Genomic DNA, 26,924 nt, shown 5'->3' on the forward strand with positions numbered 1-26,924 from the left:
TACAAGAAATCTTAGAACAGGCTACCTCCCTAAAGTACCCCAGCAAATGATAGATACAATAAATAAACCAATTACCGACATAGAATTAAAAGAAGCAATCAAAGGGCAGAAAAATAATAAAGCCCCGGGCCCTGACGGCCTCCCACCCGAATTCTATAAAGACCTCCCCAAAGAAATGGAAAAGGCCCTGCTAGAAACTTTAAACGAAGCCTTAGTTAGAGGCATAATTCCAACATCCTGGACAGAAGCAAACCTAGCGCTAATATTAAAAAAAGATACAGACCCTACAGACATAGCTAATTACCGCCCTATCTCTCTTCTAAACGCCGATTATAAAATTTTTAGCTCCATCCTAGCTAGCAGAATTAAAGGATTCCTAAACCAATTCATACATTCGGATCAAAACGGCTTCCTCCCCGGGAGACAGTTAAAGAATAATATCAGAATAGTATTGGACACCCTGGAATACTACGAAGCCCATAGTGAAAAACAAGTGGCATTAATTTTTCTCGACGCTCAGAAGGCTTTTGATAACGTGTCCTGGAAATTTATATTCAAACAACTTGAATATATGGAATTTGGCCCTAAATTCATAAAAGCAATAAAAGCCATCTATACAGACCAATCAGCATATATCATCCTTAATGGAAATATATCGACAAAAATTTCCCTTCACAAAGGAACGAGACAAGGGTGTCCACTGTCCCGACTACTGTTTATCCTAACATTAGAAGTTCTAACCAGAATCATTAGAAACAAGGAGGATATAAAAGGGCTAAAATGCAAAAATGAAACTTATAAGCTACAAGCTTTCGCGGACGACCTGGTATTTATCATTGAAGAACCTTTAGCATCAGGACCTAAACTACTGGCCGTCCTAGAAGAATATGGCACAGCAGCAGGTCTTAAAATAAACAAAACTAAAACTCAAATTTTAACCAAAAATATGAGAGAACCGCAGAAAGCTATCTTAACAGCCAAACTTGATATCCAAATAGTTAAAAAAATCAAATATCTAGGCATTAATTTGACAAATAAAGTGTCCGGTTTAAAAGAAAACAACTACAATAAACTAATAGATAAAATACAACTCGACTTGTTGAAATGGAAAAATTTACAACTCTCCTTACTTGGGAGGATCGCGGCTATAAAACTTAGCATTTTGCCCAAAATATTATTCCTATTTCAAACAGTCCCAATTCAATTGAAACAGGAATTCTTTATAAAATTGAACAAAATTACTAGTAACTTCATTTGGCAGAACAAGCGTCCTCGAATTCGACTAAAATACCTACAGGATAGGAAAGATGAAGGAGGCCTGGCACTCCCAATTTGGAAAGACTACTATATTGCCGCTTCACTAACTTGGATGAGAGAATGGATGAGCCTAGCTAACACCAGATTACTTAACTTAGAAGGTCACGACCTTCACTTAGGATGGCACTACTATCTTTGGGATCAGAAGCCGAGGACCCATAAATATTTTACTAACCATCTGATTAGGAAATCTTTAATACTTACCTGGAAAAAAATTAAGTTTAAACTTTATAAAGGAATCCCTACATGGTATGCCCCATTAGAAGCATATGTCCATCCTAATTTTCATAAAAAAAACAATATAATAAGGTACAAGGATATATTAAATTCCAACGGGGAAATTAGATCAAGAATAGAATTGGAAAATTTAGGTCAAAAAACGGAGTGGTGGGAATACTTACAGATACAAACTAAATTTAACAAGGACAAAAGTAACCCTGGAATAATCAAAAATGCCCCGTTAGACAAACTATGTACAGAAGCCCAAGAACAATTAATTTAAAAATTCTATTGCTACCTAAACTATAATGAATTGGATAATATTAACACAAAAATCAATGTAAAACAATGGAATATGGATTTCAAAAAAGAAATTAAAGAAGAGGAGTGGCAAACACTCTGGAGCAGAAATTATAAATTCACTATTGCCACATCCTATAAAGAGAATTTAGTTAAAATGTTTTACAGGTGGCATATTACCCCGATTAAATTAACAAAATTAAATAATAAACTTTCACCTTACTGTTGGAAATGTCACCAAGAAATAGGTACCTATTTCCATTTATGGTGGCAATGCTCAAAAGCTAAAACCTATTGGAATAAAATTGGAACTTGGATTGACGAAATACTTAAAATAACAATAGAAAAAACCCCTGAATGTTTTCTTTTGGGCATTATTAGACAAAAATTACCTAAACCCCAAATACAATTAATTGTCCACTTAACAACAGCAGCCAGACTAACCTTTGCGCAGTGGTGGAAGAATGAGGAGATACCTCCGAATGATGCAATAATAAAAAAAATTACATACTGCGCAGAGATGACGAAATTAACTATAATAGTAAGAAACGAGACAATGGATACATTTAATAACTGTTGGGATCCTTTTTATAATTGGATAGGAAAAAAGAGTGAGAATAACACGCCATAAGAATGATATGTTTGATACAAGCACGACCAGTTACAAATCTGGTATATAACTATTTTATACTTAATATAATATTAAGAGACTTTATATATATATTGACAGTATCTTTACTATTGCTTTCTAAAATCTCTTTAACTTGATTAACTCAACACCTGCACTAACCAATCTTGATAAATAAACCGAACCATGGTAACAAGCTAATGAAATAGGAAACAGTTCTCGTTCTCAGTACAGCTCCCCCGGACATTCGCCAACCTTTTACCCTTTCTATCTTTTCTACGTTCTCTGTCCTTTCTATCTTTTCCCCTCTTTCTCTCTACCCTCTCCCTATCTACTTTTTCCCCTCCCCTTTCCTAGCTCATAATTTGTATCTTGTCAATCGACACGCCATTCGATCGTTCTCGATTGTTACGATCATTGTTTTATGTTTTGTATATTATGTTATATTTTGTATTATTTGTATAATAAAATATTTAAAAAAAATTAAAAAAAAAAGACTTGTGGTCTTCAACTTCCAGGTTTGATGACCTCTGAAATATATATATTTCTTCCCATGTAAGGTTCAGAGAATCTTGACGACGTTTCAATGAGGTCCCACTAGTCATCTTCAGGCTAGTGCTTTTGCTTTATGCTTGGGCGAACAAAGCTGAAAGCACCACCCTGAAGATGACGAGTGGGACCTTGTTGAGATGTTGCTAGGATTCCTTGAACCTTACACGGGAAAAAACCCAAAAATGCCAAGACCTACATACCTATACCCGTGAAAATCTAGGAAAACATGTATGTATGTATGTATGTATGTATGTATGTATGTATGTATGTATGTAAATGTAACATATTTTTGCTGAATTGAAAATGAAGGGAGACTAAAATGAAGGGAGATCTATTTCAAGGTTATTTCCTCTCATCAGCTAGCCATACCCTCACTGGGAATCCTATATAGTTACATTTCATTTGAAATTTCTTTATATAATGAGTAAATTTAATTTGTTCCATTTTTTAAACCAAGTCTTACTATTTAGGAATGCAAAGATGCATGCTCTTATCTTAAAAGTACCAATGGTTAACAATTATTAACCATTGGCATTTATCAGGTAGCTGTTTAGGTAATAGTTTTTGTTCAACTTGCTTTCAAAGAGAAGATTCCAAGATGCAGATGGACATATATTTTGTAACATCACTATTCTTTGCAGAAGCCTGTAGGGTGTCTTGCTAGGCATGGAAATCTTCTCTATGTTGCAGCAGTGGGTTGCACTTACCTGCATACTGATGCGCTGTGCATGCATCCTCTTGATTCGGGTGTGCCCATGCGGGCACACACACAATTTTGCTTCTGTGCAAGCGCGGGAAGGAAAAATGTGCCAAAATCTTGTGAGAGGAAGCTCATGCATGCTCGATTTTGGCAATTTTTTGCTTCCACATTTGCATGAAAGAAAAAAAAATTGCCAAAAGTATGCGCACCTGAGTGTCCCCTTGTGAGGTTTTGCTTATGCACAGGAAACAAAAAAGCTGAAAAATTAAGGAAAAAATATGGTGTCATCTGATGGACCGGTACTGGAGTGGTCGCATGCAAATTGGGGAATCTGGAGCCGCTACTGGAATGGAGTCGCCTAGCGCACTGCCGTGTTCTTGCTAATTTTCCTCTACAATTTCTCTTTAAAAAGTGTAAGATCTTATCACATACATCTGAGATTCCAACAGATTAATTAGCTATGTGGGGAAAAGTTCCTGTTTGTGAAGCTTATTTACTTCCCCCAGCCAATGTGTGAAGTAACACTTAATTTCAAAGGGCAAATGTTGCTAAATCAGGTATCTATTTCTGAGTTCTATTTTTCCAATTACATTTTCCGGGTAGGATTATATATCTTGTAAGGCTTTGCTGTTGTTCCATAACTAATAAATATTCTTGTTTTTTGAAAGATCTACAGTGGATTCAAGTTTCAAACTCAGAAGAAGCTTATAAACTTATGAAAGTAGGCTTGAGGCATCAGAGGCATGGTTCCACAAAACTGAATGCCAACTCAAGTAGAAGGTAAAACAGAAAATGCTTGGTATGGAACAGACAAATGTCTGTTTTTTATTTTATTTGGAAATCTTATCCCATCTAGAGTTGCTCCAAAAGGCTTCTTGTTCATAACATCTTTCTTGTTCTATCAACTCAAATATTCTTGTTTTATATGTTTCTTTCCATGAACAACCACAAGATGGAGCTTATAAGCTGTCATTTTCATTTCTGATTAACCTGTGTTTGCCTTACTAATAGCTGACTGGTTTGGACAACTTTAAACCCTCAATTTAAAGAAATTATAGCTAAGACTTATTAAGTTGTTATTGAGCTTATAAACCATTCCAATCACAATGACCTCTTAGCAGCCTGCAAGTCTTCCTCCACAGCTCAGATTAAAACACAGCAAACTATGATGAAAACAAAATTCTAAAAGCACAATAGTTGTTTGGGAATAGCTCTTATCCTCACCCTTACTTTTTCATATATGTATCACTGGTGTTTCAATTAGTAGAGGGACAAGCACCTCATTCGACTTTCCATAGTTTGAATAGCTAAGACTGGAAATGACAGTCACCATTCAAATATCCAAAAGAATGCTATACCAAAATGAACAGAACAGCAGGGTATGTTGCCACAACCCTAGATATGGGCAAAGTCTAGTGCTTCTCAATTATTTTCTGTTATGTCCCCCCCCTCCCCAACTCTCCACCAGGATGATTGTTTGCAATATTTGGCATGTTTTTGTTGAAAAAAACTCAAGTGGCTTATCAGCGTGATTGGGGTGCAATGTGTTTAATTGACACCTTAATTTATCTGGATTCATGCTCTCTGCTGCCAACATTTTTAGACACAGTAAACATACCGGTCTTTCCTTGTCTCCCACCTTAGTCACAGTGAAGCCAAGTGCTACATACAAGCATCATATTTCCTCATCTTAGCTTTCGGGAGGCTTAAGTTTGTCTCATTATCTCCATCTATCCCCTCCTTTTGATCATCTCCATCTCTCTCCTCCTTTCTTGATCCCTGTTAAATATTTTTCCATGGTATCTCTTAAGAGTTTGTTATCTGCACTTCATATCTCCTGCTCTGTGCCGTGTGCTATTGTTCAGTGCAAAAAACTCCCTGCGGCAAAAAAAAGCATGTTCCCTGGGGTCACATGCCCCCCTGGCATTTATTTATTTATTTATTGGATTTGTATGCCGCCCGTCTACGCAGACTCGGGGCGGCTAACAATAATGGTAAAACAACATGTAACAATCCAATTTAATAAAACAACTAAAAACCCTCATTATAAAAAACCAAACATACAAACATACCATGCATAACTTGTAATGGCCTAGGGGAAGGAATATCTTAACTCCCCCGTGCCTGGCGACAAAGGTGGGTCTTGAGTAATTTGTGAAAGACAAGGAGGGTGGGGGCCATTCTAATCTCTGGGGGCAGTTGATTCCAGAGGGCCGGGGCCGCCACAGAGAAGGCTCTTCCCCTGGGGCCTGCCAAATGACATTGTTTAGTCGACGGGACCCGGAGAAGGCCAACTCTGTGGGACCTTATTGGCCGCTGAGATTTGTGCGATAGAAGGCGGTTCCGGATGTATTCTGGCCCAATGCCATGTAGGGCTTTAAAGGTAATTACCAAAACTTGAATTGTGACCGGAAACCGATCGGCAGCCAGTGTAGGCCACGGAGTGTTGCAGAAACGTGGGCGAATCTAGGAAGCCCATGACTGCTCTCGCGGTTGCATGCCCGATCTGAAGTTTCCGAACACTTTTCAAAGGTAGCCCCATGTAGAGAGCGTTGCAGTAATCGAACCTCGAGGTGATGAGGGCATGAGTGACTGTGAGCAGTGACTCCCTGTCCAAATAGGGCCGCAACTGGTGCACCAGGCGAACCTGGGCAAATGCCCCCCTCGCCACAGCTGAAAGATGATGTTCCAATGTCAGCTGTGGATCGAGGAGGACGCCCAAGTTGTGGACCCTCTCTGAGGGGGTCAATAGTTTCCCCCCAGGGTAATGGACGGAATTGTCCTTGGGAGGACAATTGTCCTTGGGAGGCAAGACCCAGAGCTACTCCGTCTTGTCTGGGTTGAGTTTGAGCTCCACACCCCTTCAAGGGGGCCCTGAGAAGCACTGGTCTAGGCAAAGACATGCAAAAAGAAACCGATCTTATTGGAGAGACAGATTATTCTTGGGAGATGGTGGTCCAAGAGATATCCAGGAACTGAATCATGCAAGCTTTTGAATGTCACAGCCAGCAGTGATTAGTGCAGTGATTAACACTGCAGATCCATGGATGAGCAACAAGAAATCAAAAGTAAAAACTTCTAAATTTGTAATTGTGAGCATATCTGGGAATGTCAGTGTGCTTGTATCCTGGGATGCTAGAATGATTTGTGTCTCAATGAACCTTAGAATGGCATGATTTTGGAATCTATCCACTCTGAAGAGCAAGGAAGATATTTTTCATGTGCAGGCAATTGCAGCAAGAATGTTGGCTCGGTGGATGAATTTATTTATTGGCTAGTAGCAAGAATTACAGGTAATCCTTGCTTAACAACAATTTATTTAGTAACAATTCAAAGTTATGACAATACTGAAAAAGCAATAACCGGTTCTCACACTAAAGACTACAGTGTTCCTGTAGTCATGTGATTATAATTTGGGTGCTTGGCAACAAAGTCATGGGCTAACTTATTTGTGACCTTCCCAGCCAGTTTCTGACAAGCAAAACTATGGGGAAATAACAGGAGGTCACAAATCACAGTCATTAACTCACCTAGTGAGTGCCATCACTAAACAAGCAACCATATTTCACTCATGGGACTGCTTTACTTAGCAATTGAGTTGCTGGCCATTAAGCTCTCACCCTGCTGGCTTTTCATAAGGCCACAAGACCTGGCTATGCCGACAGGCCTGGGGCCCCTAAATCAACAACTAACTTGACCACACGTATGAATCTGTATGAGTGGCATGTTGGGTGTGTTGTTGAGTGATTCTACTATGAGTTTTAATTAGGGTTTTAGAACTTAGATTTTTTTTTTCTTGACTTCTTTTTATTGTTTGTAATTTATATTGTTGTAAGCCGCCCTGAGTCCTTCGGGATTGGGCGGCAGAGCAGTCAGTCAGTCTGTCTGTCTGTCTGTCTGTCTGTCTGTCTGTCTGCCTGCCTGTCTGTCTGTCTGTCTGTTTGTCTGTCTAGATAAATAGATAGATAGATAGATAGATAGATAGATAGATAGATAGATAGATAGATAGATAGATAGATAAATAAGTGGGTGGGTGGGTAGGTGGGTGGGTGGAAATCCTTTACATTTATTTAAGAATTGAAATTGTTGGCTTTTGCGATACATACAGGCAAGCAAACTACCGTTTGCACCCGAGAGATGCTGGAGGTAACTTTTTTCTTTTTCTCTTGCAGCCATAGCATATTTACCCTGAAAATGCTAAAGATTGATTCAGAAACCACGCGTGTGATGCAAGTCAATGAGTAAGCAGTCTTAATATTTCAGGAAATCACCATCTCTTCAAAATCCCTCGTGTGATGTGTCTGTGCTGAATGGGTGCGCTTTTCTCTTCTAGATTATTTCTCTGCGATCTCGCTGGCTCGGAGCGCTGCACAAGAACCTGCAATGAAGGGGAAAGATTAAAAGAGAGCGGAAACATTAACACATCATTGCTGATTCTAGGCAAATGTATTGGTGCCTTGAAATGCAATCAGCAAACAAAGTAAGGACTGGATGACGTTTCTGTCTCCTCCCCTCCCAGAATAGGCAAATCTTGGGACATCTCAGCCACCCATTTACAGAAAGGAAAAGGAAGTGCTAAATGGGAGAAAAAAGTTTTTTTTAACCTTCTTTCTGACTCCTCTTAAATTTTATTATTTGTTATTGATTTATTGATTTATTGGATTTATATGCGCCCCTTTCCGGGGACTAAGGCCGGCTTACGACGTATAATGAACAATGTACATCAAATTCTCCACTGCATCTGGAAGGAGAGTCCAACATGGGTATTTAACCAATCCTATTGGTAGAGACTGAGTAAAAATTAACATAATAAATAGGCACCGCCCCCAGCAGTCTCCCATGAGCTCCAGTTTTAAAAACTCAGTCCCAGAGTAGAGTCATACTGAGTTTTGCTTAGAGTAAAATGTTGTGTTTTTACCATGTTTAATGTGTTGTTTTTGTCTCCTTCTCAGGTTGGAATAACGTTGGATGAAGGGGTCTCTGTCCTCCGAGGACAACACTCCCACCGATCTCCTTAGGGGCTGTTTCCTTCCGCGGGATCTGCCCCCAAGAGGAGCACCTCAGCCCGGAGTCACTGGCCTCTGCGGTCAAACGAGGGCTGCGGGCCGAAGGTGGGGGGGTCCGCCCCCCCCCCCCCCACTGGGCGGCCCGAGGACGAAGGCACCCCGTAGGACTCCGCAAGGGAGAGCGGAGTCCCGATCAGCTGTGAGGCGGCGAGAGCGCTAACAGCGCCGCCGCCGCCGGCAGGACCGCCACGGAGCCTCGGAGGAGGCAAGAGCCAAAATGACTCCAGAAGGCTCGAGACCGCAGGAGACACGGCAGAGAGCTAATTTCGGGCGGCGGGCGTTTAAAAAGGGCGCGAAAAGCCCGCGAAAACGCCGGGCGCTGCCATCTTGGGTGACCCCCAGGAGAGCTGAATAAGCGCCGACCGGAAGGGCTTCCGGCAGCTGAGAGGCGCGAAAGGAGCTTCGGGCTCCAAGGCACAGCCGCAGTTCAACGGGGTAGCCGGTCGCCATTTTGCAAAAAGTGACGAGGCATCAAAGACAGAAAATACCGAGCTCGAGTGCTAATAGTGAGTAGAATGGATAAACAAGCCGGAGATAATAAGGCTGGGTCACCAGCGACCCCTAAGGAAAAGGAAAAGGGGAAGTCTAAAGAGAAGTCCAAGGCTTCTCAGTCTCCAGCCTCAGCAGCCTCACTTAAAGAGGCAGAAAAGCGCATAAAGGCGCTAGAAAAGAAGTTAGAGGCAGCATTACAGCCTTCCCCTTCAGTGGTGACCCTGACTCAGAGGCAGGTACCCACTCCTGACCCCATGACCCCACAATCGGCCTATGGGCACACGGGGACCTTCCAGGAGGGTGATTGGTCGCCAGATGGACAGTTTTTCTCAATACCTCAAGTGGCATCATCACCGAATCTATCTTGGTCAAGACCTGAGTCAGCGGGGCCTGCACGAAGAGGCTCACAGGCCCCTTCAGCCACTTTCACCCCCACGGTGGCCGGACTGCTGTCACAGCAGGGGACCTGGCAACACATGCCCCCTGATATGCAGGAGTTGATGGCTGATGTCTACTCTCAGGGGGTGACCGCAGGGTCAAGCCAGTATGCACTTCGAGCTGCACCATCTCAGACAAGGAACCTTTGGCCAGCACCGCCCCCCTCGGGGCTGGGGTCCCTATCAGAAGAACCGGCCTTTGGCGAGGACAGTGACAAGGAGTACGAGTTCTCGGAGGATGAGAATCCGCCGGAGCAACAGCCAGTGGCAGGTCTATTCAAACCAGCATTGTTTAGGACCTTGCTATTTAAGGCTAGGCAGGTGATGAACCTCCAAGGAACGAAAGCAACAGAGGAAGACGCCGGTAAAACTTCAGCCTCGCTGCTTAGGGAGCCCCAACCCGAGACTGAGCATATTCCGGCTTCACACATTTTCGTTGAGGGAATCAAGAAACCGTGGCAATATCCCGCAGCAGCCCAGGGCCCGTCAAACCTGGAGAGAAAATTTTATACGTTTGATGAGGAGGTGGAAAAACTTTTGGAGTTCCCTCCCATCGATCAACCAGTAGTGACACTAGTTTCCAGTGCCCTGGTGCCCTCCGAGACGGGGGAGAGCCTAAAACCTGAAGACAGAAAGGCGGAAACCCTTTTGCGCAAGACCCACCAGATGGCTGGTTGGGGTTTCAGGGCGGCTGCTGCGGCCTCCTTTTTCAATAGGGCCTCAATAATGTGGCTCCAAGAAATGCAGTCACGGATTGGACCGGAGGAGGGAAGATTGCGCCAGGATTTGAGTAAATTACTGGCGGCAGCCGAATTTTCTGCCGATGCGACCCTCCATGCGGCTAAGTTCGCCAGCAGAGGCATGGCTACCACACTCTCCTCTCGTAGACTTCTGTGGCTACGTAATTGGCCAGCAGACTTGAAGTCGAAATGGCGCCTGGCTTCAGCCCCACTACAAGGTTCGATGCTTTTTGGGGAGATCCTGGATAAGGTCTTAATTGAAGACAAGGACAAAAAGAAGGTCCTGCCTAGATCCAACAGGCGCCAGGATAGGAGGTTTACTCCTTACGCGAGGCGTCAGAATCCTCGCTGGGACTCATCCACTGGCTCAGACAGACACAACGGCCCTTCAGCCAGAGTCAATATCCGCAACAGCCCTTTCGGAGCGACCGTGGATCCGTCCAGGATAGACCGAGGGGCTATCAGCAGACGAGACGGTCCTTTCGGGGATACAGTCAGAGGAGTTTTCGTCGTTCAAAATGACTCAGCCGGGAGTCTGCCGCTGGGAGGGAAGCTACAACACTTCAGCCCCTCATGGCAGATTACTTCCTCAGACAGGTGGGTGTTAGCCACCGTGTCAAGAGGACTACGGCTAGAATTCATACGACAGCCTCCTTACCGGTTTGTACATTGCCCGATCATCTGGGACCCTCAGAAGCGACAACAGATCCACAAGGAAGTGGCACATTTATTGGAGATTCAAGCCATCGAGCAGGTTCCTCCACTGGAAGAGGGAAAGGGATTTTATTCCAGGATTTTCCTCGTGCCCAAAGCATCAGGAGGATATCGAATGATTCTAAATTTAAAGTAGCTCAATGTCTTTATAAAGTACAGGAGATTCCACATGCACTCCTTACAAACCATACTCCCTTCGATCAGGGCTCGAGACTTACTAACCTCAATCGACCTGAAAGAGGCCTACCTACATGTACCGGTACACTCGGCTCATCGGGAATTCCTCAGATTCTGTTCAGAGGGCATCCACTACCAGTACAAGGCCATGCCCTTTGGCCTTTCTTCAGCCCCGCGAACTTTTACCAAGTTGCTGGACGCCTTGACAGCACACCTATGATCTCACTCCATCAGACTGATGGCCTACCTGGACAACATAATTATCTTGTCCAGGTCCCCCAGTCAGGCCAGGGAGGACTTGTCCAGGACGGTACAGACTAGAAGCCCATGGCTTCACCATAAATTTAGAAAAAAGTCAGATGGTTCCTGCCACCAGACTTCAGCATCTAGGAGCTACCATAGACACCATATCAGGCACTGTAACTCTTTCTCCCGAGAGACAGGAGAATATCCACCGTCTCGTTACCGACTTGACCCGCCACAGACGGGTGCCACTAGCACTATTGTCAAAGATATTAGGGACACTGGTGTCCGCCATCGGGATTGTGCCCTGGGCCAGACACCATATCAGGGGCCTTCAGTGGTTCCTGCTTCCAGCCCAGAGGGCCAAGATCAGCCATTCCCACAGATCAATCAAACTGCCCAAGGCAGTCACGAAGTCCCTACAATGGTGGACCACCGGAGCAATCCAGGGAGGTTCTCCCTTCTGGACACAGGATCGGCTCATCCTTACCACAGACGCCAGCTTATATGGATGGGGAGCTCACTTGGGCCGTCATATGGCTCAGGGTATCTGGACATGGGAGGACCTGTCACCGGTTAATATAAACTTCCTCGAGCTGAGGGCCGTATTTTTAGCCCTCTTAGCCTTCGCCCCCATAGTGAAAAACAGACATATACTCGTATTAACCGACAATGTGGCGACCAGGGCCCACCTGAACCACCAAGGGGGCACAAAGTCGCATCGTCTTATGCAAGAGACTACACGGCTGTTCAATTGGGCCGAGACTCACCTAGCATCCCTCACCGCGGAACACATTGCCGGGATCAGCAACACCAAGGCGGATTGGCTAAGCAGGGCGACTTTGGATCCGTCAGAGTGGAGGCTCGACCCGGAACTCTTCAGACAGTTGACCCAGAGGTTTGGAATGCCTCTGGTGGACCTGTTTGCCACCAGCCAGAATGCTCAACTTCAGAGATTCTACACACGGTTTCCAGATCCAAGGGCAGAGGGAACGAACGCCTTGTGGGCTCCGTGGCCCCCAGGTCTGCTGTATGCTTTCCCACCTGTAAATCTGGTTCCGAGGGTGGTGGAGAAGATCCTCCACGAGAGGGCGGAAGTAATCTTGGTAGCCCCTTACTGGCCACGACGACCATGGTTCGCCGATTTGGTGGCTCTCTCAGTGTCGCCTCCGTGGAGAATTCCGGACCAGATCATTTCTCTCAGCCAGGGGAACCTTCATCATCCGGATCCCAAATGGCTACACTTGACAGGCTGGCACTTGAAAGGCATAGACTAAAACAATTTGACTTGCCGGAGAAGGTCATAGATACCATGCAGGCCGCCAGGCGTCCATCGACCTCACGTATCTATCAGGCAACTTGGACAGCCTTTTGTAAATTTTGCACCACACAGTCTATCGATCCTGGGGTAGCTTCTGTACCTGATGTTTTGGGGTTTTTACAGGCAGGGGTTGAGCAGGGTCTGGCCCCTAATACCTTGAAGCGGCAGGTAGCAGCCCTATCTACCATGATCCGGTCATCAGAGTCTCGTTCGTTAGCACAGCATGCTTGGGTTCGGGATTTTATTAAGGGAGCTACAAATAAACATTCTCCTCCAGTTAGGAGATTTCCATCCTGGGATCTTACACTGGTCTTACAAGCGTTGACTAAGCCTCCTTTTGAGCCGCTGAGGACTATCGCAGTTAGGTTACTTTCTTTGAAAACGGCCTTTCTGGTAGCTATTACATCCGCTCGTAGAGTGTCAGAGCTGTCAGCATTATCCGTAAGGACAGATCTCTGTCAATTCTATCCGGACAGAGTTGTGCTCAGGTTGGACCCTTCCTTTGTGCCGAAGGTAAATTCGGCCTTCCATAGGAAACAGGAGCTAATCCTCCCTGATTTCTGTACACATGGAACTCATCCATCTGAGTTATTGTGGCATAAGATTGATGTCAGGAGGGCTCTTAAAATTTACATTAGGAGAACAGAACCGTTTAGGAAATCGGAAACTCTGTTTATATCTTTTTCTGAGGCTAGATTGGGACTTGGACTATCGGCAAAATCCATTAGTAGGTGGCTTAAGGACTGTATCTCTGAGGCCTACAAGGCGGGAGGGCATACTCCTCCAGACGGGATACTGGCCCATTCAACCAGGAGTGCGGCTGTGTCAGCAGCTTGGGCTACACAAGCGTCCATAGAAGACATATGTAGAACAGCAACCTGGGCAGCGCCTACTCCGTTCATAAAACATTATAAAGTGGACTCCTTTGCTTCTGCGGAAGCGGCCTTTGGCAGACGGGTCCTTCAGAAAGTTTGTGTTTCTCCTAAGTCCCTAATTAGACCTTCTCCCTCCCATGGGCCTTGAGAACTTTGGTATATCCCATGTTGGACTCTCCTTCCAGATGCAGTGGAGAAGACCCGTTGTACCTACCTGAACGGTCTTCTCGATGCACTGGAAGGAGAGTCCAAACCCACCCGGTAGTTGAAGTTAGGGACTCCGGAGATTGGGTTGGTTTATGTTGTTGGATTGTTCAATAAAAATTGGTTATCCTCTTTCAGTGGTTATTCGTTTTTAAAACTGGAGCTCATGGGAGACTGCTGGGGGCGGTGCCTATTTATTATGTTAATTTTTACTCAGTCTCTACCAATAGGATTGGTTAAATACCCATGTTGGACTCTCCTTCCAGTGCATCGAGAAGACCGTTCAGGTAGGTACAACGGGTCATCCAATTAATTAAAGTTAAAAATCTAAGAACCTGAAAACCAATTAAAATGCACTCATGTCCATTCCATACATTAATCGGCCAGGGGGCTAGAGACTAATGACCCCAAGCCTGGTGGCATAGATGAGTCTTCAGACTCTTACGAAAGGCGAGGAGGGTGGGGGCAGTATGAATATCTGGGAAGAGCTGATTCCAGAGAGCCGCCCCCCCCCCCCCCCCCCAGAGAAGGCTCTTGCCCTAGGTCCCACCAAGTGACATTGTCTAGTTGACAGGCTCTGTAGAAGGCCGACTTTGTGGGACCTAACCGGTCACGGATTCATTTTCTTTCTAATTATAAAAAATATACAAATTATATGTTCCCTGTCCAGTGTTGTCCAAACCTTAGCTTTTAAAAGAATGCTTGATAGTTTCCTGTATAAGAGACAAAGAATTTAAAAAAGGAAGGAATTTGGTAAAACGGGGGCTTAACGGTTCTTTATGGAATGCTTTCAATTTCCAGGAAGCCCCCAGAATTGCACTTTGGGCAGTCCTCAATTTATAATCACTCATTCAGAAAAGTTACAGAAGTACTGAAATAAATGACTTAAGGCTGGTTGTCAGCATGAAGCTGAGGCAAACAGAAGCTGATGTAATGGGAATGAGGCAGCAGGGTTATTGCAACTTTCAGAAGTTGGATAAGAAGCTGCCTATATAAGGGAAACCATTAGAGGGCATGTCCCTTCTCATGTTCTCGCTAGTTGTGTATTCTCATTGCTCTTCTCAGTGTATCAATAGCTGTATGATATTTAACCATTTATATCTGTATATACAGTGATACCTTGTCTTACGAACTTAACTGGTTCCGGGAGGAGGTTCGTAAGGTGAAAAGTTCGTAAGATGAAACAATGTTTTCCATACGAATCAATAAAAAAGCGATTAATGCGTGCAAGCCCAAAACTCGCCCCTTTTGCCAGCCGAAGCACCCGTTTTTGCACTGCTGGGATTCCCCTGAGGCTCCCCTCCATGGGAAACGCCACCTCTGGACTTCCGGGTTTGTGCGATGCTGCAGGGGAATCCCAGCAGGAGAATCCCAGCAGCGCAAAAATGGGCACTTTGCTGGCAACGGAAGTCCAGAGGTGGGGTTTCCCAGCGAGGGGAGCCTCAGTGAAATCGCAGCATCACAAAAACACGGAAGCCCTCGAAACCCCATCTCCGGACTTCCGTGTTTTTGCGATGCTGCGATTTCGCTGAGGCTCCCCTCGCTGGGAAACCCCACCTCTGGACTTCAGTTGCCAGCAAAGCGCCTTTTTTGCGCTGCTAGGATTCCCCTGCAGCATCGCAAAAACATGGAAGTCATGGAAAACATGGAAGGTGGTGTTTCCCATGGAGGGGAGCCTCAGGGGAATCCCAGCACTGCAAAAACGGGTGCTTTGCTGGCAATGGAAGTCTGGAGGTGGGGTTTCCCAGTGAAAGGAGGCTCAGGAATCCCAGCGCTTCGGCTGGCAAAGAAAGTCCGGAGGCAGGGCATCCCAGCGGCGGCGGTGGCGGCGGCGGCTTGGGTTTGTAAGGTGAAAATAGTTCGGAAGAAGAGGCAAAAAAATCTTAAACCCTGGGTTCGTATCTCGAAAAGTTTGTATGATGAGGGGTTCGTAAGATGAGGTATCACTTTATTTAGCTGTGTATAAATCACTTATTTATCTAATAATAAGGCTCTGTGTGCTATGTGCTGTGTTTTTTCTCCTTCTCCTAATCTCATAATACTCATCACACTGCCAAAACTCTGGTTCTCACACTTACAATTGCAGCAACAAACCCTTCTGCCGGAATCAAAATTTGGGCATTGGGCAATGGGCATATATTTATGATGGACGCCATTTTGTGGCCTTACCATCCATCTTGCGACAAGTAAAGTTCATTTAACAACCATGTGAATCACTTAACAACTCCAGTGATTTGCTTAATGGTGCCGAAGAAAAAAGGTTGTAACATCAGGCCCAATTCACTTTGCTCAGGAATGTAAATTCTGGGCCTGGTTGTGATTGTATATTGAGGATTGCAGGACTGCAGACAATGCAGCGCCTGTTTATCCAGGAAAAAAAACCTTACCATGTGAAAGGCACAAAGTCTTAAAACTGTCATGCCTCTTCCCAAATTTACCTTGGAATAAACCAAGCTTTCTGTCTTGTCTGATGTAACGATTTCTCCACTCTGCCATACTTGTCATTAAATCATTTAAATAATTTTTCAAAAGTTGTTGACCTTTTCTGTAAAGGTTGAAAGATTACCTGTTTTCTAGATCTTAGCCAACCGTAGGCCTCTGCAGCCTTTCCATAAGGTTTTCATTCAATATTGATTTTCTAGAGAGAATCTTTTGTTAGTTGTGGCAAGATTATTGGTCTCTTATTTATGAGAAAAAGAGTTCTCAAGCAGACGTAATCTTTTGACTACGTGCATTTGGACAATTTTTTTTTCTTGTTAGTTCTCTGTGTTGAGGTAAAGGTAAAGGTTCCCCTCGTACATATGTGCTAGTCATTCCCAATTAGGGGGCAGTGCTCATCTCCATTACAAATCTGAAGAGCCAGTGCTGTCCAAAGATGTTTCTGTGGTCATGTGGCCTGCATGACTAAATGCCAAAGGCCCACTGAACGCTATTATCTTTCTACCAAAAGTGGTCCCTATTTTTCTACTTGCGTTTATTTACATGGCAGAAGCTGGGACAAGTAACAGGAACTTACTCTGTTACGTGGCACGAGGGATTCGAACCGCCGAACTGCCGACAAACTCAGCATCTTAGCCACTGAGCCACCGTCCCCCTTCTATGTTGAAGTAGTAAGCTTTAAAACCTCTTTAACAATAAACATCTAAGTTAAAAATAGCAGACAGCCTCTTAAACTCTGGGATAGCTGCTAGAAAAAAGAATCTGTTGTGTTTCTCCATCATGCATCTTCATTTTCTTTTATGAATTCAAGTTTAGCTTTTGCTTGTTTAGTCAGGAAATATGTATTTCATTAAACTAAAGTTGGACCTAAGGTCTAAGCCTCTTTGTAGGGATGAGTTTTGCACTTCTGCAGTAAATTTTTGCAGCTAACTATATGTTTTAAACTTTGCTGCAATGTTAAAAGAAATATTATTCTCGTGCTTCATTCCAGACTGCAACAGCACATTCCCTTTCGGGAAAGCAAGCTCACTCACTTCTTCCAAGGTTTCTTCATTGGGAAAGGAAAGGTTTGCATGATAGTTAACATCAGTCAGGACCCCGCTTCGTACGATGAAACTCTCAACGTGCTCAAGTTCTCTGCAATTGCTCAAAAGGTAAATGTGTCCCAATGATTAGCAGCTGGGAACAAATGTTTATGACAAAATTACTGGGTTGCAAAACTGTCGAGTTGCAGACTTGAATAACCAAGATTAGATAATAAATCTCAGCATTCTGGACACAAGTACCGTATTTTTTGGAATATAAGATGCACCTAAGTTTTGGAGGAGGAAATTAGGGGGAAAAATCTGCCTACCAGATATTCATCTGTCTGGTGTCCTTAGTCTGGTCAGCTTCAGCACATTATTTTACCCTTTGGTTAAAAGGAATGAAAAATTTCTGCAATCCCGGAGGATCGTTGGCACCTCATTAGTGCTGAAAAAAAGCTTTGTTAAAGCTTCATTCTGAGTATAAGACACACCCAAATTTTCAGCCTCGTCTAGCGGTGAAGGTGCGTCTTATACACTGAAAAATACAATAGTTTTCGATTTGCAATAGTTCGTTTAGTGACTGTTTGAAGTCATAGCAGTACTGAAAAAAACGGGCATGATCACTATAAATATGAACCAGTCACCAAGCATCTGAATTTTGAACCATGACCATGAGGTTGTAAGTGTGAAAAAATGGGTCATGCCTGTTTTTTCACACTTACCAACTCATGGTCATGGTTCAAAATTCAGATGCTTGGAGACTGGTTCATATTTAGTGGTTGCAGTGTCCTGGGGTCACGTGATCTCCTTTTGCAACCTTCTGACAAGCAAAGTCAAGGTGGAAGCCAGATTCACTTAACCATATTACTAACAGAACAGCCGTAGTGATTTACTTAAGAACTGTGGCAAGAAAGGTCATAAAATGGGTCAAAATTCACTTCATGAATGTTTCACGCAGCAACATGTTGTAGTTGTAAATTGAGGACTACATAGTGCAGTGATGGCGAATCTACGGCACGCGTGCCACAAGTGGCATGCAGAGCCATATCTGCTAGCTCATACCTAGCTTAGCTCCATGATTTTCAGCTCACACGGAGGCTTTGGGAGGGCATTTTCAGCCTTCAGAGGGCCTCCAGGGGAGTGGAGGGAAGCTTCTGGAGCCCGGAGAGGGTGAAAAATGGGCCTACTGGGCCAACCAGAAGTCAGGAAATGGGCTGTTTCCGGCCTCCAGAGTGGGCAGGGGAAGCCATTTTTGCCCTCCCCAGACATTGAATTATGGGTGTGGGCACTCACGTGTGTGCAATTGCATGTGCACACACGCTTTCAGCACCAAAGGGAAAAAAAGGTTCGCCATCACTGATATAGTGTCTTTGGAGAGCTCTTTTTTGCTTATATGCAGCGAGCACCTATAACGGTTATGATTCTGGGGAGGGATGAATAAGAATGAAGATATTTATAAATGCTAATTTATGAATTGTGGTTTTAAGCACATTTTGTGACCTTTACCTTGAATAGGTCATGGTATTGGATCCTGAGTCTCCTCAAGTGGACAAAGTTGACCAGCTGTCCTTCAAAGCAAAATCCGAAAGTATCCTTGATGATGGTGTCAATTTACCAGCAAAAAGAGCAACTATATTTTGGGAGGGGACTCTTGAGGATGTGATGGAAGATGAAGAGGAACTGGTGGAAGAGGGTACCGAAGAACACCAGGGGGATTGTTTGGCAGAAGACTCAGATACAAAGGAAATTGACTCAACCGATGAGATGGAAAGTCAACTTGAAGGCAAAGATAATGATATCATTATCAAAAAAGAAGAATATCTGGTATGTCTTTTGCTGGTGTTCCAATCTTCAACCAAAAAAACCCCTCTTGGGTAGCAAAAAGGCAATTTAAAATTGGGATGGGGTACAATTCAAAAAAGAAAAAAACTTTGCTCCTATTAGAATGAATACAGTTCATTAAGAGTGGGTATTTTATCAGGATTGATGGATGGGCCCTGCTTTCTTTCATCTTGTTTCTTTGTAGTCTAGCAAAGAAGATAGACTATCTTCAAACAGCAAAGTCATATCAGATTCCTGTTTTCTCATTAAAAACTAAGGATGGTCATGTGTGGTAAGTAAGAATATGGGACATAGACTAGACCAGTGATGGCGTATGCACATGTATGAGTGCCCATACCCATAATTCAATGTCTGGGGAGGGTGAAAACAGCTTCCCCTGCCCCCCTGGAGTCCCTCTGGAGGCTGGAAATGGCCTGTTTTCCAACTTCTAGTGGGCCCAGTAGACTCGTGTTTTGTCCTCCCCAGGCTCCAAAGGCTTCTCTGGAGCTGGGGGAGAGTAAAAATGTCCTCCCCCATCCCCTCGGAGGCTCTCTGGAAGCCAAAAACGCCCTCCTGGAGGCTCTGTGTGAGCCAAAAATCAGCTCACAGGCACACACATGCATGTTGGAGCTGAGCTAGGGCAAAGGCTTGTGTGCCAGCAGATATGCCTCCGCGTGGCACCTGTGCCATAGGTTCGCCATCACTGGATGAGACTGGGAAGATTGGGGGGAAAAAGCCTGGAAAAATTGATGTCAAATCATTAAACTTGCTAAGAAAATTACACAGAATATTGTTGGGAGATAACCAGCAGAGGGTTGTTCCTGGTTCAGCCCGGTTCTAAGAACCGGCAGTGGGAGGCTCCAGCCATCTGCCTGGGATGCTTCTGCACATGTGCAAAAGCGTTGTGAGCATGATTGCACATGCCAACGGTAGCAAAGAGTTTTAGAACCCACTACTGAAACCCAAGTGGAACAACCAACAAAGGGAAATAAGGTTAGTAAGGTGTATTTTGGGGGAGGGGGGGAAACGAACATAAAGAGAGAAGGCATTTAATAAAATCAATATATCCAATATAACTACATTTAACTAATATTTGTCTAATTGATCATCAGTAGCTACACAAGATTGCATTACGCTATGTGCATTCGATATAGGCAGTCTCTCTAGATGTTGATGAGGACCAGTTCTGTTTAATTTACATCTAAAGTGGTTTTGCCAACTTGTAAGATTAAAGAGATTTTCTTTGAGGTTATCTTGCTCCTATTACTGTCTGCATCATCTGCTTGCTTAATATAGTTGCCTTTATTAGCCAAGTTCCTTCCATGGTAATAACAGGAACTGGACTCAAAGGGGCCTTTGCCTAGCAACCAAAAAACGACAGAATTTTATACGTTGAAAGAAAATCTAGCTTGTGTTTATCCTGCATATCTGTAGCTTGCTTTTCTGCAACGACCTATAACTCAGAGTTGATTGCTCTAATTTGACAACAATAAATATATATATAAAAATGTCACAAAAGCTACCCTGTTGGATAGCAAATTAAAGAATATAATAAATCAGGCTTCTTTTAGAAATGAATTTAGACACAAAAGGAAGTCCGGCTGTTCCACTGGTTAATAGAATTCTTTATTGGCCAAGTGTGATTGGACACACAAGGAATTTGGTGCATATGCTCTCAGTATACATAAAAGAAAATATAGATTTGTCAAGAATCATGTGGTACAAAAATTAATGATTGTCATAGGGGTCAAATAAGCAATAAAGAAGCAATATTAATAAAAATCTTAGGATACAAACAACAAGTTAGAGTCATACAGTCCTAAGTGGGAGGAAATGGGTGATAGAAATGATGAGAAAAAAAATATTAGTAGAACTAGAAGTGCAGGTTTAGTAAAAAGTTTGACAGTGTTGAGAGAATTATTTGTTTAGCAGAGTGATGGCGTTCTGGAAAAAACTGTTCTAGTGTCAGTTGTCTTGGTGTGCAGTGCTCTGTAAGCAACATTTTGAGGGTAGGAGTTTAAACAGTTTATGTCCAGGATGTAAGGGTCAGTAAATATTTTCACAGCCCTCTTTTTGACTCGTGCAATGTACAGGTTCTTGATGGAAGGCAGGTTGGCAGCAATTGTTTTTTCTGCAGTTCTGATTATCCTCTGAAGTCTGTGTCGGTCTTGTTGGGTTGCAGAATTATTAATTAATTTTTCTCAATGTTAGGTTTCTCCTTAATTCCAGATTGCTTCCCTCCATTAGTTTTCATGAATTGCTTCTTGTCTTTCCTTCTAGTACTTTGGAAAATAAGTTGTCCCCTTTTTCTTTGCGGCAGCCCCTCAAATACTGGAATGCTGCTATCATGTTACCCACAGTCCTTTTCGCCAGACTAGCCGAATCCAAGTCCTGCAACTGTTCTTCATATGTTTTTGTCTCCAGGCCTTTAATTGTCTCAGTTGTTCTTTGCACTTTTTTCAAGTCTCAATGTCTTTTTTGTAATGTGTATTTTGTATCCATGGGTTGTGGTCAAACAAGTCAACGTGGCTACGATAGTATGATGAAAGCTGCATCGGTTTCTTTATGAGTTTCAATTGCACATTGTAGCTATTGTCTTGGATTTATTAACCCCTTTAGAGACTCTGGAAGATTCGTCTTTTTGGAGTGCTGTTCCCTGGTTTAGAAAGAAATGCTGTAGAACAGGGGTGTCAAACTCAAATCCTGCGAGCCAGATGCAGCCTGTGGGTGCTTCGATCTGGCCTGACAGGCCAGCCTGGTAATAGCAAAGAAACCAGCCTGCGGTATCCCTGCTAGCAAAAATAGAGCATGGCTTCCCATGCCCTGTTTTGGCCAGCAGGTGCTGCAGGAGGCTAGCTCCTGTCTCTTCCTTGCAGAGAACAACTGCAATGCTGATCCAGGCCTCCAGGAAATCCAGTTTGAAACCCCTGTTATAGAAGGAAAGCAGCAGAATTGTCATGGGTAGGCAAAGTTGGCTCTTCTATGACTTGTGGACTTCAACTGCCAGAATTACTGAGCCAGTCATGCTAGTTCAAGAATTCTGGGAGTTGAAGTCCACAAATCATAGAAGAGCCAACTTTGCCTACCCCTAGCCTAGGTGCTGAGCAGATTATTATTGCCTGTAATGATCAAGAACCAATGACCTTAAAGAACAGGCAAAGAGCCATTACCAAAACTATGCTTGGATAAAAGAAATCAGAGTTCAGGCCAGAACTGTATCTGAGAGAGCACCTCAGATAAGACCCTCTGTAATTATCACAAAAGTAAAGATAGGGCAGGGGGGAGGGAAGCATATTCAAGCTTGAAAGATTCTGTTGTTCTGTAACGGGGTCGGCAACCTTAAACACCCAAAGAGCTTCCTAACCAGAAGCTCCTGGTTCAATTCTGGAGCTAACTGAAAGTCTGGTTCCCCCACCACAGAGTCTCCTAGCATGGCATCCTGTTTTCTTCACCTGTCCTAACCCAAAGCCCTATCAATTATGGAGCCAACTGACAACTGGGAGGTGTATCAGAGGAATAAAAGTGCCACATGCAACTCCTGAGCTGCGAGTTGCTGACCCCTGTTCTATAATAGAAACATAGAAACATAGAAGTCTGACGGCAGAAAAAGACCCCATGGTCCATCTAGTCTGCCCTTATACTATTTTCTGTATTTTATCTTAGGATGGATATATGTTTATCCCAGGCATGTTTAAATTCAGTTACTGTAGATTTATCTACCACATCTGCTGGAAGTTTGTTCCAAGGATCTACTACTCTTTCAGTAAAATAATATTTTCTCATGTTGCTTTTGATCTTTCCCCCAACTAACCTCAGATTGTGTCCCCTTGTTCTTGTGTTCACTTTCCTATTAAAAACACTTCCCTCCTGGACCTTATTTAACCCTTTAATATATTTAAATGTTTCGATTATGTCCCCCCTTTTCCTTCTGTCCTCCAGACTATACAGATTGAGTTCATTAAGTCTTTCCTGATACGTTTTATACTTAAGACCTTCCACCATTCTTGTAGCCCGTCTTTGGACCCGTTCAATTTTGTCAATATCTTTTTGTAGGTGAGGTCTCCAGAACTGAACACAGTATTCCAAATGTGGTCTCACCAGCATTCTATATAGCGGGATCATAATCTCCCTCTTCCTGCTTGTTATACCTCTAGCTATGCAGCCAAGCATCCTACTTGCTTTCCCTACTGCCTGACTGCACTGTTCACCCATTTTGAGACTGTCAGAAATCACTACGCCTAAATCCTTTTCTTTTGAAGTATTTGCTAACACAGAACTGCCAATACAATAGTCAGATTGAGGATTCCTTTTCCCCAAGTGCATTATTTTACATTTGGAAACATTAAACTGCAGTTTCCATTGCTTTGACCATTTATCTAGTAAAGCTAAATCATTTACCATATTGCCGACGCCTCCAGGAATATCAACCCTATTGCACACTTTAGAGTCATCGGCAAATAGGCAAACCTTCCCTACCAGACCTTCCCCTATGTCACTCACAAACATATTAAAAAGAATAGGACCCAGAACAGACCCTTGTGGCACACCGCTTGTAACCTGACTCTGCTCAGAATACTCGCCATTCACAACAACCCTCTGGTGTCTATGCTTCAGCCAGCTGCAAATCCATTGAACTATCCAGGGATTAAGTCCAATCTTCACTAATTTATCTATCAGCTCTTTATGTGGAACCGTATCAAAGGCTTTGCTGAAGTCCAGGTAGGCAATATCCACGGCACCACCTTCATCCAACACCTTTGTGACATAGTCAAAGAAATCAATGAGATTAGTCTGACATGATTTGCCTTCAGTAAAGCCATGCTGATTTGGGTCCAATAATTTATTGTTTTTTAGGTGCTGATTTATCCTCTTTTTCAGTAGAGTCTCCATCATTTTAACGACAACTGATGTCAAGCTAACTGGCCTGTAGTTACCAGCTTCTTCTCTACTGCCCTTCTTGTGGATAGGCACAACACTTGCCATTCTCCAATCCTCAGGAACATCTCCTGTTAACAAGGATTGGTTAAACAAATCAGTCAGGGGGGTAGCAATGACAGATCTGAGTTCTTTAAGAACTCTGGGGTGGATGCCATCTGGACCCATTGCCTTATTTATCTTTAATCGTTCAAGTTCTTCTAAGACATCGGCTTCTAAGATCACTGGAGCTGAATCCGTACAGTTGGAGGCAATGCTATATCCCTCTATAGTATTATTTTGTAAGGTGTCTTTTGAGAAAACTGAACAGAAGTAGCTATTGAAATGGTCAGCGATCTCCTTATTCCCATTAATGCATGTATTTTTCCCGGTACTAAGCTTCGTGATGCCGCAGTTTTTCTTCTTCTTATCACTAATATATCTGAAGAAGGTTTTATCCCCCTTCTTTAGAGATTTGGCAATTTCTTCCTCTTTTGAGGCTTTAGCAGCATATATTATCTGTTTCGCCTCCTTCTGTCTCATTTTATACACCTCCCTATCAGCTATACTTCCAGACTCTTTATACCTCCTATAGGCAGCCTTTTTTTCATTGACTATAGTCCTTACATCATTGCTAAACCATAGCGGTTTCTTCTTCCTTTTACCTTTAGTTATTTGTCTTACATACAGTCCAGTGGCTTTTAAGATGGCCTTTTTAAATACAGTCCACTGGGTGCTCGCTCCTGCCATTTTATCCCTCCCCTTTAATTCATTATCTAAATATTCCCCCATTGCATTATAATTTGTTTTTCTGAAATCCAATACTTTGGTTGCATTATAGGATTGCTCACAATGAGTTTTTACATCAAACCACAAACATAGATGGTCACTGCAACCTAAATTTTCTCCCACCTTGACATCTGAAACCCAATTCCCATTCGTAAAAATTAAATCTAGAATATTCTCCCCTCTAGTTGGTGTCTTAACCAGCTGTGCCAGAGCTGCTCCTGTAAAGGCCTCTACTATATTCTTACTTTTGCATGTAAGGGCACTGGGGATATTCCAGTCAACATCAGGCATGTTGAAATCACCCATAACCACAATATCTCAATAAAAACTGTCGGCTTGCATAACCTCAGTTTACTAGTCTAGTTTGCCTAGTTCCTATCCTAAAGTGGGTGGCTTCACAGTTAAATAGTTAGCAATCAATAGATGAGCTAATAGGATGCAGCCCATTGTAGGATGCTGCGTGGATGCACAATTTATATGCCTGTAAGCCACCTCCAGGTGCTTCTTTGCTATATGACTCAAGAGGAAGTGTAGGAAGCGCAATTTGGCTTTCTTTACCTATTCATGTTTCCTTGGAGAAAGGAAGCAGCTTTCTCCAATATAAGCTTTCTTGCAGGGTTAGAAAACCCCAGGCATATCCCAAATGAAACATTAAGTCAATAATACAGGCAATCCTTGGCTTACAACAGTTCATTTAGTGTCTGTTCAAAGTTACAACAGCAACTGAAAAAAGTGACTTATGGCCGTTTTTCATCCTTACAACTGTTGTAGCATTCTTTTGGTTACACGATCAAAATTTAGATGCTTGGCAACTGACTCATATTTATGATGGTTGCAGTGTCCCTACGGCAGTGATGGCAAATCTATGGCACGGGTGCCACAAGTGGCATGCGGAGCCATATTTGTTGGCATGCGAGCTGTTGCTCTAGCTCAGCTCCATCATGTATGTGGGTGCTGGTCAGCAGATTTTTGGCTCGCACAGACGCTCTGGGAGAGCATTTTTGGCTTCCAGAGAGCCTTTGGGGGGGATGGGGAAGGTTTTTTTTCCCTCTCCCCCGGCTAGAGGGAAGCCTTTGGAGCCTGGGGAGGGTGAAACATGAGCCTACTGGGCCTCCAAGGTTTCGCCCTCCCAAGGCACTGAATTATGAATGTGGGCATTTGCGCATTGGCAATAGCGCACACCCACACCTTTTCGGCATCTGAGGAAAAAAAGATTCGCCATAACTGCCCTAAGGTAATGTGATTCCTTCCTGACAAACAAAGTCAATGGAAAAATCGGATTGACTTAACAACCGTGTGACTAACTGCAGCAATCCATTTAACAACTATGGCACCAAAGGTCATAAAATGGGGCAAAATTCACTGAACAGATGTTTCACTTACCAACAAAAATTTTGGGTTCAATTGTGATCGTAAGCTGAGGACTTCCTATAATGAGTAAAGAAGAAAATGGGGAATAACTATATAGGTGACGTCTGTTGATAATATGGGCTGTACCGTGAATGTATTGATTTAGGAAGCTGCCATCTTTGCTGCCTTATTCAGTCCTGCATCTTTTGCCTGAGAGAAGATTTCTAGAGTTTAGCATCATGTCTACAGAAACTAACCTTGCATGTCGTAATATACTTATTTCTGGGTCTCCTGTTTAGAAGTTACTTGATATAATAGAAGAATTGAAGAATAAGTTGATAGAGGAAAAGAAAGCTAAGCTGTACATGGAGCTAAAAATTCGTGAAGAAGTTATTCAAGAATGTTTCCAGTACTTCAATGCAACACAGAGTGACCTCAAGTAAGTACTTGTGGTGGGGGTTTTGTGTGCGCCTGGGAGTATAGGATCTTTTCTAGTATACAACAAAGGCGCGTGCATATTGTTTCAGAGTTTGTCAAGATCTGTTTTTCACAAAAATGGGGCACTTTTGCCATCCCCCAGCACCCAGGAGCTCCCTGC

General features: G+C 43.4%; 1 protein-coding gene across 6 annotated transcripts in view; it reads left to right on the forward strand.

Moving 5' to 3' along the window:
- Window positions 1-26,924, forward strand: part of KIF20B (kinesin family member 20B) — a 116,278-nt gene that overhangs the window by 18,072 nt on the left and 71,282 nt on the right. For all 6 annotated transcript variants that reach the window (XM_070752349.1, XM_070752345.1, XM_070752347.1 and 3 more), the window contains exons 9-14: window positions 4,385-4,496; window positions 7,889-7,957; window positions 8,050-8,196; window positions 17,416-17,578; window positions 18,968-19,276; window positions 26,626-26,765. In XM_070752349.1, coding sequence (XP_070608450.1) covers window positions 4,385-4,496; window positions 7,889-7,957; window positions 8,050-8,196; window positions 17,416-17,578; window positions 18,968-19,276; window positions 26,626-26,765 — 940 coding nt within the window. The remainder of the gene's footprint in view (window positions 1-4,384; window positions 4,497-7,888; window positions 7,958-8,049; window positions 8,197-17,415; window positions 17,579-18,967; window positions 19,277-26,625; window positions 26,766-26,924) is intronic.

The sequence above is a fragment of the Erythrolamprus reginae genome, chromosome 5 (genome assembly GCF_031021105.1).
Source record: "Erythrolamprus reginae isolate rEryReg1 chromosome 5, rEryReg1.hap1, whole genome shotgun sequence".
Lineage (NCBI taxonomy): Eukaryota > Metazoa > Chordata > Lepidosauria > Squamata > Dipsadidae > Erythrolamprus > Erythrolamprus reginae.